Source organism: Equus quagga, chromosome 14 (assembly GCF_021613505.1).
Source record: "Equus quagga isolate Etosha38 chromosome 14, UCLA_HA_Equagga_1.0, whole genome shotgun sequence".
In the NCBI taxonomy this organism is placed as follows: Eukaryota; Metazoa; Chordata; class Mammalia; order Perissodactyla; family Equidae; genus Equus; species Equus quagga.
In genome coordinates this window covers 90,641,141-90,655,041 of record NC_060280.1, presented here as the reverse complement: position 1 = coordinate 90,655,041, position 13,901 = coordinate 90,641,141, and the positions used below count along the sequence as shown (strand labels likewise).

The 13,901-nt window shown below is 36.0% G+C and overlaps 1 protein-coding gene across 1 annotated transcript; it reads right to left on the bottom strand.

The window, feature by feature from the left end:
• Nucleotides 1-4,450: 4,450 nt before the first annotated feature.
• LOC124225667 (olfactory receptor 7G1-like) lies at nt 4,451-8,334 on the bottom strand. Its single transcript, XM_046638302.1, has 2 exons — nt 8,324-8,334; nt 4,451-5,441 (listed from the first exon to the last, which is right to left on the bottom strand). The coding sequence occupies exons 1-2, from the start codon at nt 8,332-8,334 to the stop codon at nt 4,451-4,453; spliced, it is 1,002 nt and encodes a 333-aa protein (XP_046494258.1).
• Between the last annotated feature and the right edge of the window lie 5,567 nt (nt 8,335-13,901).

Here is a 13,901-nt window from a genome sequence, read left to right as displayed (position 1 = left end):
ATGGCCACATGGTGATCATAGGCCATTGCCGCAAGGAGACAATTTTCAAAACCAACAAAAACCAGGACAAAGAAAAGCTGGGTGAGGTGGCCTATGTAACTGATGCTTTGATTCTGTACTTGGATTTTCACCAGCATCTTTAGGATTGTGCTTGTGCTTAAACAGAAGTAATTAAAGGACCGATTGTAGAGAAAGAAATAAATGTGGTGTAGAGGTGGGAGTCATAGATGACAGCCAGGATGATGAACAGTCTTCCCAGGATGGTGACCAGGTATATGTTCAAGAACAGGTAGAAGATAAGATGCTGCAGTTCTAGATCATATGTCAATCCCAGGAGAAGGAATTCTGAAACATCTGTTCGGTTTCTGGGTTCCATGTTGTCTTTGAATCTGATGGAAAACATTGGGTGACAAGAAAATAAAATGTATGGTTCCTGAAGCCACATCAGCAGTACCTGGGAAGTTGTTCGAAATGCCAATTCTTGGGCCCTAGTCCAGACTCACTGATGATAAAAGCTCCAGAATTAATGACCAGCAATTTGTTTTAACAAGCTTTCCAGAGGATTCTTACACACACTAAACTTTGAGAACCACTGCTCTAGAAAAACGCTCTTCTGTATTGTGAATCCAAGTGAATATTCAAATATTTCTCTCTGCTTATTTCTCCCTCCATCCTTTTATCTCCTTCCTCCTCTTCCCTTTACTCATTCAATCATCCAAAATTTTATTGAGCAATGACTTTATAACACATGGGCAAGTCCTGAGAATGAAATAAAGAAGATGCAGTTTTATTTCTTCAGAAATATCCTACAGCTTTAAACAATCAGAAATGTAAGAATAAAATTACATAATTTGTCTCATCTTTAAGTATGTTCTTCCCCTAAGGTGATAAGTGATCAAAAACAAAGAAACAAAAGTACAAACTGAATTGAAGAAAAGATGAAATGGATTGTATCCTAATAAGAGAGATAAAAACAGCAGCAATTTATTGTTCTTTGGAAGACAGAGACTTGTAAGATAACACAAGCACCAGGAATCCTAACAGGCATGTCCCTGTGCAGCCCTGGTTTTCCCTCTGAGGGACACAGAAGTGGCCATCAGAGGATCAGCCATTTGGTTAACACTTTGCCTCAGACAGTCTGAATTGAATGCAGGCACCAGCACTTGGTTTGTGAATGCAAAATCTATTTAACTGTATGAGAAGCTCAGTGTTCTTGTTTGTATATTGGGGGCTATCATAAAACTTTGTGAGCTTGCTGCAATGATGAGAAGGGAATGAGCTTAAAGCAGCCAGCACAGTGCTCAGCATATGGGAACCTCAATGTGACAGTTCTATTGTGATTTTTTTTTCTGCCATGAACAATAGCAACCGGCACGTTTTACTCCTAGGAGGGAAGTAGCATTGCGGGGCAACTTGAGGAAAGAGGAGAGAAAGAGAGAGCTTCCCTTACATGATAATTGCAAATTTCGTGGATCTTAATCATATATAAGAAAAAGTAAGAAAAGATCAATGATATCAATACTCATTTGTTGTGAACATAAAGCAACTAAAATGAATTAAGTAATAAAATAAATTAGATACGTGGATCAATTCAAGCAATGAAATCCCAGAATAGAAAATATTGTTTGATACAAGGTCTACAGCATGTGAAATTTTAAGATATTTTAACCTACCTGAGTATATTTATTTTTATTATGAATGCAAGTATATAAAAAAGCATAGAGAATAATAATGAAGGACTGGATACCCACCAGTCAACCCTATCAAATTCACACTCTTCTCCTTCCTTTTCTTAGGTATTCTCATTGAAATAAATAATAAGTATTATTGATGACCCCACATCACATATTTGTACAATTTTGATTTTTTCCTTCCATGTGGAAACCACTACACTAACTTGATTTACATTATCCACCTACACTTTTTCTTATATTTGCTGTTATTCTGGGAAGGGGGAGTAGCCTTAGGTGCAGTGGCTCTCATCTGAGACGTCACCCCAGAAGAGGCTGACATTGAAGGGCTGTCAGTGGCACTCCTAGAAGATGGGTAATAATTAATTTCTTCCTGAAAAGATGGGGGTGATACATCACAATGTCCCCCACACTTATCTCTCTTTTATAGCACCTGCTTCTCTTTTCATGGATGAACACTCTCTGAGGACCAGGATTTCTCTCTCTTTATTCACAGTTTCATCATCAGCACTTACAACACCCGAATCTGCAAAGAATTCTAAGAAAATATATGAAAGCATATGGTGGGAAAATCTATCATATTTTACTGAAAGACACTAAAGAACATCTAAAAATTGAAAGAATATCTAATTTTGGATAGACATACACAATATGATAGAGTAGTCAGTTTTCCTCAAATAGCTTCATAGATTTAAGTTAAATCTGGGATTTTATTGTATTTGCGAAGCTGGTTCTGAAACTCGTATGTGAGAGCAATGGAGAAAGGTTATTTGAGTTGAGGGCAAATAGGAACAAAATGAAGTATCAAGATATTATGGAGCTATAGAAACTAAAATGGTATGATTCTGGAACAGACATAAAAATAGTAGCAACTAAAACTTCAGCTATATGAAAATTTTATTGTGTTTTATTGAAGACTGAAGAAGCATTGGACAGTTTCTTTATGACAATATGCCGTGTGATCCAGCAATCTGTGTATATATCGAAAGGAATTGAAATACGGATCCCGTAGAAATATCTGCATTCCCATGTTCATTACAGCATTATTCACAATAACCTGGTTTTGGAAACAATCTAAGTGTCTGTCAAGCTTGTCAATGCATGAATGGATAAAGAATAAGTGCTATATACATACAATAGAATATTATTCAGCCATGAGAAAGAGAAATCCTGCCATTTGTGGCAACTTGGATGAAACTGAAAGCATTTTGCTAACTGAAATAAGTCAAAGAAAGACAAATACTGTGTGAAATCATTTACATGTGGAATCTAAAAAGCCAAACTCAAGCAGAGAGCAAAGTGGTGGTTACCATGCGGTGGGATGTGGAAGAAATAGGAAGATGTTGATTAAGGGGTACAAAATTTCCAGTTATAAGATTTAGTTCTGTGTACCTAATATTTAAGATGATTATAGCTAATAAGTTTGTGTCATACTCTTGAATATTTCTTAGAGAGTAGATTTTAAATGTTCTCAACTCTAAAAAGAAATAGCAATTATGTGATAGTATGGAGGTTTTAGCTAATGTTATAGAGGAAATCATTCTGCAATATATAAATGTACCAATCCAATATGTTGTGCACCTTAATCATATACAATTTTATATGTCAATCATATCTGAATAAAGCTGGGAAAAATGATCAAATACTGGAAATCAAATACTGGCTGTATCAATCCAATTACTGTCACCATGGTTACATTGCTTCTTCCTTTTCTCTGTGTCATTTCCACTTCTGTCTATCTTACAAGGATACATATGATTATATTTACAGCCTACTCAGATAATCTAAGACAAGCTTGTCTTCTACAAAGACTCTAATTTCAACTAAGCAACATTCACTCATTTAATCATATATTATTAATAATTTAGGGGAAATAGGATGTAGACAAATCATTTTGAGGGCCCCTATTCATCTACTACAGAGATATCTTCTGGTTGACTCCATGGGAAATTCATAATTATCTGACACAAAGAAGAATGATCAGAGTTCTGTCTGGGAATTATTTTCTGGTATGACATCTCCGTCTGGCGCCACCAATTGGTAACTCTGGGGACAGCCAGTCCTAGGACAAAACAACACATGGAGGATTAAATAAATCCCTATTCCCCTGTTCCTATACCTTCTTTACCTCTGAAATCCTTTTAATGAAAAATAACTCTCTTCATTGTTTGGGCATATTAAAGTTGGAGACTCTTTTTCTTATTAAAATTGAAGGGTTTCTCACTGATGAAGTTTAAATATCTCCCAATCATCTCAAACGACTGAGAAAATCTAATTAGGAAAGTTTCATAGACAATGAAGCTATGGCAGATGCTAATGTTCTTCAGAGGGATATGATTTACCAGTGAACAATCTAATTAATTACTAAAAAAGTGTGTATAAGGTCTGTTCCCTTACTTCACTATAGGCCTAATTCCAGGATGAAATTGACATGGCGTTACCATGGGATAAGGTGGAATTTAGTCTCTAGATATGAGCCTTGCTTCATTACTGTCCCTGTCCAGTTCACCTTCTGCAACTTTCCTTCTTCTGAGAGTGATCCAAAAAAATCACTAAAATCTAGAAAATTTCACTCAGGCTCTGCCACTATAGAATCTGAGCAATGAAATTGAGTTTAGAGAATTGAAATCATGTGTCAGACATCATAGACCTAAACAAAAATAAAGTAAGGTTTCAAAGCTAACTTAGTATTAACTTGGCCATTATGTTATCTAGCCATTTTAGAAGAATTTGGTGAAGGAGGAATCAAGCATTATGGCTCACCTAGGATTCCTATCACTTTGCTTCATTCTAGAAACCCTAGCTCTAAGTAGATGAAACAATATCAGAAAAGAAGATATTCCACTGATAAATTTTCTCAAGGCTCTCTTCATGTCCCTGTTCCTCAGGCTGTAGATGAAGGGATTCATCATTTGGGGAAGAACAATGTACATCATTGAAGCCACCGCAGTCTTCCTGGAAGATGCAGTAACTGCAGAACTAAGATACACTCCAAAAACAGTCCCATAGAATAAGGAAACAACTAAGAAGTGAGAACCACAGGTGGAAAAAGCTTTAAGCTTCCCCTCTGCTGATGGCATTCTCAAAATGGAAGAGACAATTTGAGTATAAGAGAAAATGATCCCAGAGAGAGAAATACCACCAAATAGGCCAGTCACAAAATTTATTATGATGTTATTGATGAGTGTATCAGAACAAGCAAGCTTGAGGACCTGAGCAAGTTCACAGAAGAAGTGAGGGATTTCCAGGTCCTTGCAAAACGACAGCTGAAACACCATCACACTATGGAGCAAGGCAACCACAATGCTAAGAAACAGAGACAGTAGAATCAACAGGCCGCAGAGTTGGGGGTTCATGATGACCGTGTACAGCAGTGGCTGACAAATGGCCACATAGCGGTCATAGGCCATTGCTACAAGGAGAAAATTCTCATATCCACCAAACACCAAGACAAAGCCAATCTGAGTGAGGCAACCTACATAAGTGATGCCCTGATTATGGGCTTGTATGTTCAGCAGCATCTTTGGAATTGTAGTTGTGCTTATGCAGATATCAGTAAAAGATAGATTGGAGAGAAAGAAATACATTGGGGTGTGGAGGTGGGAGTCAGAGCTGACAGTAAGGATGATGAGCAGGTTTCCCAAGATGGTGACCAGATACATGGACAGGAACAGGCAGAATAAGAAGGACTGAATTTCTGGATCATCTGTCAATCCCAGGAGAAGGAATTCTGAAACATCTGTGTGATTTCTGGGTTCCATGTTGTTGATAAATCTGATGAAAAAGTTAAGGTGAAAGGAAAATGAAATTAATGGTCCCCAGATGGCCAGCAAAAGCATCAACTGGGAGCTATTTAGAAAGGCAAATTCTTGGTACTACTTGACTTACTGCTCATAAATTCTGGGATAAGGACCACCAGCCTGTTTTAACAAGCCCTCCAGATTAATTTGAAATGTGCTAAAGCTTAAGAGCCAATGCTTGAATAAAAAGAAAAAAAAACCCCTCTATATTGTGAACCCATGAGAATATTCTAATCTCTTCCTCCGCTGATTTCTCTCTCCATTATTTTTCACACTTCCTCTTCCATCCACTTCCTTTTCTGATCCTTCTTTTTATTTATCACCAGCTCTGTATCCCACCTTGTGCCAAGTGCTGAGATTGAAACAAAGAATAAGACATGATCTTTCCTTCAGAAATATTCCTTACCTTCAAACAAACAGAAAGACTAGAACGAACTTATAAAACTTTCTTGTAGAGTCTGGTCCCCAATTTGGTATGCCTCAGAAACATCCAAAGAGCTTGTCAAATTATAAATGAGTTAGCGTATACAGTCACTACATTTATCCACAGGGAAACTTAGGTAAGATAAGGTAACATCATGGATACAAAGTACATGGTTAGTTCACAGCACAGACTAGGTCTAAGCTCAGATCATCTGAAGGCTGAGATGACTCTCTTGACCAATCATTTTTAATGCCTCTGTGTAACAGAATTAGCATTCCTGATGCAACAATCATATTTCATAATTCCTCTTTAAAATTGTAATATTTCATCCCAATGCCCCAAATCTTTTCACTTCCCTGTAAGGAATCTCCACCTCTACCCATGAAGTATTGTGTGGTAGGTGCACGGCACCCATCCAAATATATTCTCTGCACCTGAGCAAAAATTTGAAAATGCTGCTTATAAGCTAGGAGCTCATAAGACTCCAGCATGGAAATGCTATTCATCTACATTAACAATTAATTCTAGGAGAAGCTTTGTAAATGTAAATGGCATTCTCTGTTTTGTCCTAAGGGGACTTATTCTCCTCAGATGATAGATGGCATATCATTTAAAAGAAACAGGTAAGTGAGAGAAAGAATGAAAAGCAATAGAAAAAATAAATTAAATTAAAAAAATAGATTAAAATAGCAGTAATTTTTGGTCCTTGGAAGACAGAGAATTACAAAATAAGACAGACTTATTTGACTTACAAGATAATCAGGTGTCCTAACAGGAGTGTCCATGTAAAGCAGTGGTTCTCCATCACCTGGAGCAGACAGAAGTGGCTATGACAGTCTTTATTATTGATGTATTAACTTAGATTCAAACACTGAATTTAATCCAGACCAGCACATCCTCTGTGAAGGGGAAAATTATTCACCTGTATGGAATCCTGGTGTCTTCATTTGTATAATGGGAACAGTCATAAAACCTTATGGAGTTGTTGCAAAGATGAAAAATGAATGGAAGAAAGGCATCCAGCACAGCACTCAGCATACGGGACCCTCATACCGACATTTCCTTTTTTTTCCACCATGAGGAAATCTCCTGGCACGTTTCACTCCTCAGAAGAAAACAATGGAGTGAGGCTAGTTGAAGAAAGAAAACAGAAAGAGAGAACATCCCTGGATGTTAACTGCAAATTTCAGGGGAGAGTTTCTGCATTGAAACTCTATCTGGGAACCTACATTATGTAGAAAAGGAATGAAAGAAACATTAAGGATATTAATATTCATTTGAAATGGACACATGACGAAATATATAACAATTAAAATAAAGTAATAAAATGAATTAGATATATGTTACAATAAAAATAATGGAAACCTATGAGAAATATTTTCAAATTACATAAAGTACACATCATTAGAAAATTTTAAATATATCTGGAACCCTTGCAAGTAATAATCCATAATAAAAACGAATCTGTGTACATTTATTTTTGTTATAGATTATTCAAGCCAAAAAAATTCAGAGATAACAATGAAGTACTGGTATCTGCTAGTCAACAGCATAAAATTCACACTCTTCACTATCTTCATTCTACATATTTTATTGCAATAAATAATACCGGTATGTAGGAAGCACCTACATCATGTATCTGCAATTTCTTCCTTCTTTTCCTTCCTCAGGGGAACCACTACATGAACTTCATATATATTACTCCTGTACAATTTTTACTATAATTAATATTATTGGTCCTTAAACAATTGCATTGTTTTGTATTTTGAAAGCTTTATATAAACAAAACCATAGAGTTCATGTCATTTACATTTGGCATTCTTATGTAATTTATTTCTTCTTTATTGTTGATATATTTAATCCTGCTTTATTAATTTTAATTACCGAAGAGCATCCACTATTTCTTACCTCATGTTTTACTTCTCTGTTCCTTCATGATAGGTATTATGGTTATGCCTTTCATCCCATATATGCCTATGAATACACATAAAATATAAAGCCATTCGGGGGATACCATCACATTCTACATGGTGCTGTCTTTAGCAAGGAGAAAACAAGAGCTGAGAGGGATACAAAAGAGGTGCCCTCTGTACGCATATTATTTTGTTGCCTTATAAAAAAGACTTGAAGCTGATATAGCAGAATGTCAACATTTGTGAACTCTGGAATGAGTTGAAGGGTGGTCATATGTTTTTATTTATGATACTCTCTGTGTTGTTCTTACATAAAATACCTGATAATTTTATAAAGAGAAACAGGTGTACTCGGAAGGCAGCTGGCTATGTCTCTGTGTCTCCACTCTTGCCCCTGTGTTTTCACAGCCCAGCTACAGGGATAATACAAACCCTCCTCCATATAGCAGTGTGTCAAGAACCAGGACTGAAAATGAAAGGAAAAGCTAACCAAACCCCTTCTTCATGATAAAACAAGAATTCACTACAAAGTCAGGAAGTTTTAGAATGGTCATTATGGTTGCTAAGGGGAAGATTTCTGCTCAGGAGGAAAATTGGTTCTGCCATTTTTTACCAAAAATAGTAGACTAGCAGATTGAAAGCTGGTTGTATATTCGTACATATGTACATGAGAACTTGTCAACAAAAGACAGTTAGGCTTCAGTCCCATGGAAGCTTGGTTCTGATCATTTCATGTGTGTATTCTCCTCATTTCTACACATAAATGAATTTGTAGTAAAACAGCTATCCTCATCACCAAAGCGTTAACTCAGGGGCTTCAAGTTACCTGACTGTCATCACTTTGGAATGATGCTTGACATTTTACCTGGACTTTAAAGACAGAAGATATACCTTTAAGAATGAAGGAAGCATCAAGTGAGGCAATGGGCTCCTGGCCAAGGCAGATCATCCCTGGATGGAGCCTCAGTTGTGCTTGCTCTTGACCAGGCAAGGGCTGTTGAATGAGGTTGCACAGGCTGGCTCTTTATAGTCTCTATATCCCTTGGAGATCAATATCCAAGGTGCCTCATTAAACAAATATTTTTAGTGTCATTCTGACCCCTGGGCACTGCAAATCCTTAAAGACCAAGACAATAGAAGAGAGAAATTCATGATGGCTAATCCCTGACCTTTTTAGGCCAAGTGTACACCACCCAGTTCTCTCTACCTCTTCATGTTCACCTTCATTCCACATACCTTGCACGCATGCACACACACTCCTTTGTAATGAATTCTAGTTTTCTTTTTTGAGGAAAGTCTATGCAAGTCATTTTCCCATTTTAAATTGTATTTTGTGCTTTTTGTTGTTGAGTTGTGGGAGTTCATTATATTTTCAGGATATTAAGCCATTATTATCTTATTTAAAATAGTTGAACTTCTCACTCTTTTCTTTTTTGTACTGTGATTATATTATTTAAGGAATACTTACCCTCCAACATGATAAGGATGTTTTCCTATATTGTTTTCAAAACACTTAATCGTTTCGTCTTTCAAGCTTAAGGGTTTGTTACTTTGGAATGATTTTTTAGTATGCTTTGAGATACAATCAAATTTTAGTTTCTCTGATATGAATACAATAATTTCAGCACTGAAATTATTAACTGAAAATTAAACTGAATTATTAACTGAAAAATTAACTTAATTGCACTCTTCTTTCCCTGTAATGCCACTTTGTCTTACAGTATTCAATGCCTCCTCCGTCCTAAAAAAATCTCCATATAGATAAGGGTTTTATTGGTATGGTTTTTCTGTCTTTTACATAACCTTATCGCTTTAGTTACTATTGTTCCATAATATGTCTTGTAAGGCAAGTGCTACACTTTGTTTTTATTTGTCAAGTCAAATCTTCTTTCTCCATTTCTCTTTCGTATAAATTTTAAAATCAGCCTGCCAAATACAATAAAATCCCAGTACTTGCCTTCAATATATAAAGATATTAGAGGAAAATTGACATATCTATGATGCCGTGTATGTCTATTCAAAATGAGAATATTTCTTCATTTTTAGTTCTTATTTTGCGCCCTTCAGTAAAATGTTATAGATTTTTCCACAGCATGCTTTCAGATCTCTTCCAGTATTTATCTGATAAGCTTGTTAAAAATATCTTTTAGAAATCACACTTTACAAATAAATTTTCCTTTGTAAAAGCATGCAATTTATATTTTTATAGCGATTTTCGTTCAAGCAAATTTGCTACATTCTATTCTCTCTAATAAATTATCTATATATTCTTTGGCATTCTCTACCAGGAGCTAATTTTATCTCTATTTGTGACTTGTTCATGTATTCTCAATAGCTCAGACCTACACTGTGTTATTCTAATGAAAGTAGTGTCAGTTGCTATCTGTTATATTTTCTTCAGTTTAAAGAGAATGGTTTTAAAATATTTTACCATTGAGCATTTCATTAAATATAGATTACTTCTGAAATGCTCTGTTTTGAGTTAAGGTGGTTTCTTCTATTCTTACTTCACTATTTTTATTATCATGGAAGGATATTGCTTTTTCTTCAAATTCTTTTCTCCATCTATTGAAAATAATGATATATTTTACTCTTACCTTATAAATGTGTTAAATCACATTAGAATTCTAATACACACATCTGATTTTTATTAATTCATTCAATAAATATTAATTGAGAGCACACTCTTGTCAATCACTTTTCTGGGTGCTGGTGATGAAACTGTGCACAGACAGAAATTCTTGTGAGAGGTTTTTTCAAATTCCACCACAGCTGGGCTACCCTGCCTCTGCCCTTATCAGTAGCCTTTTGTGTAGTCAGGCTGACACTACCTCCTCTTCACTATTTTCCACATCTTTCATTCTATTTCAGCCACGCTGGCTTCCTCATGTGCTGTTCATTCATTATGGTAATTATCTGTTTCAGGATTATTTTTCTTCCTATGTACATTTTGATTTTCAGGTTCTATTTGGGTGGGAAGGATTTCCACTCTCTCTCTCTTTTCACCCATAGGCTCATGTTTTCTCATCTAGCAGCTTCACCAATCACCAATCAGTTCTCCAGTCCTAAGTGTAGTTTTGAATCTCCTGCTGCTTAGATATGTTGTATCACAAATCCAGTCACCACGCCAGAAGGTAACTTGGTTAAGTTCTTCCCTGCAGCTTTTCTGAAACTTTCAGCTGTTGCAAGTCCACATTCATGGGCCCAGAGAGTGTCCACAACGTTCGTGTTCACCTACATTTCTCAAATATAGAAGCTCCACTTTTTCCTTTGACCTCAAGCACCTAATCTCTTCTAGGACATCTAGCTTCCAGGATGCTCATTTCCTGGAGAGAGTAACTCCTTCATTACAGAAGTAAATCCATAGGAGCTTTGGCTTTTGTCTGCTCACTCTCTGTTTGAGTTATTTTTGTGGCACATGGAAACCTTTCCCTTGTTTTATGAGACCAGCTATGGCTTTTAATATTTTTCCTATTATTTAGTGTGTTGAAGTGAATGGATGACCTTCAAATGCCATCCTGTCACATGCTTTTTTCAAATACTATATCAAGAACTCTGTTGATTAAAAATCAAAGTTCATATGGAAAGAGTTATCATGTGGTAAAATAAACTGATAAATGAATGAACATATTAAATTCATTCACGAGGAAAGTTTATAATTAAGTATTAACCTAGAGCATCATCTTCACCTATTAAATTATGGTTGGAATCTCGCTCATTCTAGTGAGAGGATAGATGGAACAGCATACTAATTCTTTGGCAGTGACATTATGAATTCTCATTATTCTATTAAAAACAAAGAGCCATAATTTCAATGCATGATCGCCTAATGTGAAAGAAAAATGGACACTGAAACTATTGTGTTGAAATTGAAAATGGTGTTTATAAAATCATAAAATCCATCTATATTGATCACAGTCAAAACTGCTTGCAGATTTTGGATTGGAATCTGCTGTATAAAATATATAGAATGAAGATTAAGGTTCAAGAAACATTCAGCAACTCTTAGAAAGAAACCTCTTTGAGTGCATTTTACAAGAGCTAAGCTGTATCTATAAATATATATTTTATACCCACATATATAAACTATGTTTTCACACTTAAAGTTAGAGTCTAATTTTCTGATATCATTAGTTAGATAGAGATGTCGCTGCTATCTAAAAATGGTATCTAAGATGTGATATTTATACATGATGGAATACTACTCAGCTGTAAGAAATGATGAAAGCCGGCCATTTGTGACAACATGGATGGACCTTGAGGTTATTCTGCTGAGTGAAATAAGTCAGAGAGAGAAAGTCAACTACTGTATGATCTCACTCATAAGTAGACGATAAAAACAACGATAAATACATAGCATTGGAGATTGGATTGGTGGTTACCATAGGGAAGGGGGGAGGAGAGAGGGCAAAAGGGATGATTAAGCTTACATGTGAGGGGATGGACTATAATTAGTTTTCGGGTGATTTAATCTACACAGAATTAGAAATATGTTATGATGTACATCCTAAAATAAACAAATAAATGAAAAGAAAAAATAAAAGATAAAAAAATGGTGTTGGGAAAACTGGACAGCCATATGGAAAAGAATGAAAGTAGACCATTACCTTATACCATACACAAAAATTAACTCAAAATGGATTAAAGACTTGAATTTAAGACCTGAAACTGTGAAACTTCTAGAAGAAAACATAGGCAGTATGCTCTTTGACATCAGTCTTAGCAGCATTTTATGTGGAGAGACAGGAGCTCTCGTACACTGCTGGTGGGAGTACACACTGGTGCAGCCATTATGGAAAACAGTATGGACTTTCCTCAGAAATTAAGAATAGATATACCATATGATCCAGCTATTCCACTGCTGGGTTTTTATCCAAACCATTTGAAAAGACAAATGCATAAAGATACATGCACCCCTTTGTTCATCACATTACTCACAAGAGGCAAGACTTGGAAGCAACCTAGGTATCCATCAAAGGGCGAATAGATAAAGAAGATGTGATATATATACACAATGGAATACTACTCAGCCATAAGAAATGATGAAATCCAGCCATTTGTGACAACATGGATGGACCTTGACGTTATTATACTAAGTGAAATAAGTCAGAGGGAGAAAGTCAAATACTGTATGATCTCACTCATAAGTAAAAGATAAAAACAATGAGAAACAAACACATAGAAACAGAGATTGGATTGGTGGTCCCCAGTGGGGAAGGAGGGAGGGAGGATGGAGAAAGGGATGATAGGCACATGTGTGTGGTGCTGGATTGTAATTAGACTTTGGATGGTGAATATGTTGTAATCTACACAGAAATAAAAATATATAAAAATGTACACCTGAAATTTATATAATGTTATAAACCACTGCTACTGCAATAAAAAGAATAATAAAATAATTTTTCAAAAACAAATGAACTCCTGTATCCATTAGCATTCACATTCCATCTCTCACACTCACTAGTACTTGTCAACCACTAATCTGTATTCTGTATTTTAAGTTTGCCTATTCTTGACATTTCATATAAATAAATCATACAATATACGGTCAAAAAACAAATCAGCAGAGCTGCTTGGCTCCAGCCCACCTACCATTTTATATTTCAGTTCTTTTTCTGGTACATGGATACTATATTTCTTTGAGCCTAATTCTTATGTTAGCAAATTATTCTAAAATGACTAGATAATCTCATGGCCAAATATTTTAACTTGAAGTTCAAATCTGAATTTTCTTTTGTGTGATTCTGTGTTGTTTTAAAAATTATTTTCATTCTTGAGATGGCATCTCAGGACGTCTGAGAGACCCATGCGACTGTACATCAGAAGGCAGACGGACTTCCCTCCGGGAGGAGGTGGACATAGGTGAAAACTCTCCGACCCCGACTGAACAGCCTAGTACCTGCAAGCGGCTTTCTTCCAACGGATGCCTCCAGAAGATCAACACACACCTAGGGCAGGAGCAAGCACACACCAGAGGAGAGACGGCGGAAACAGGTGACCAGAGCCCTACCTAAACCCCCCGCAATTACTCCTAAATACAGAGGGAAACTCTAGAGTTACACACCTGAGCCCG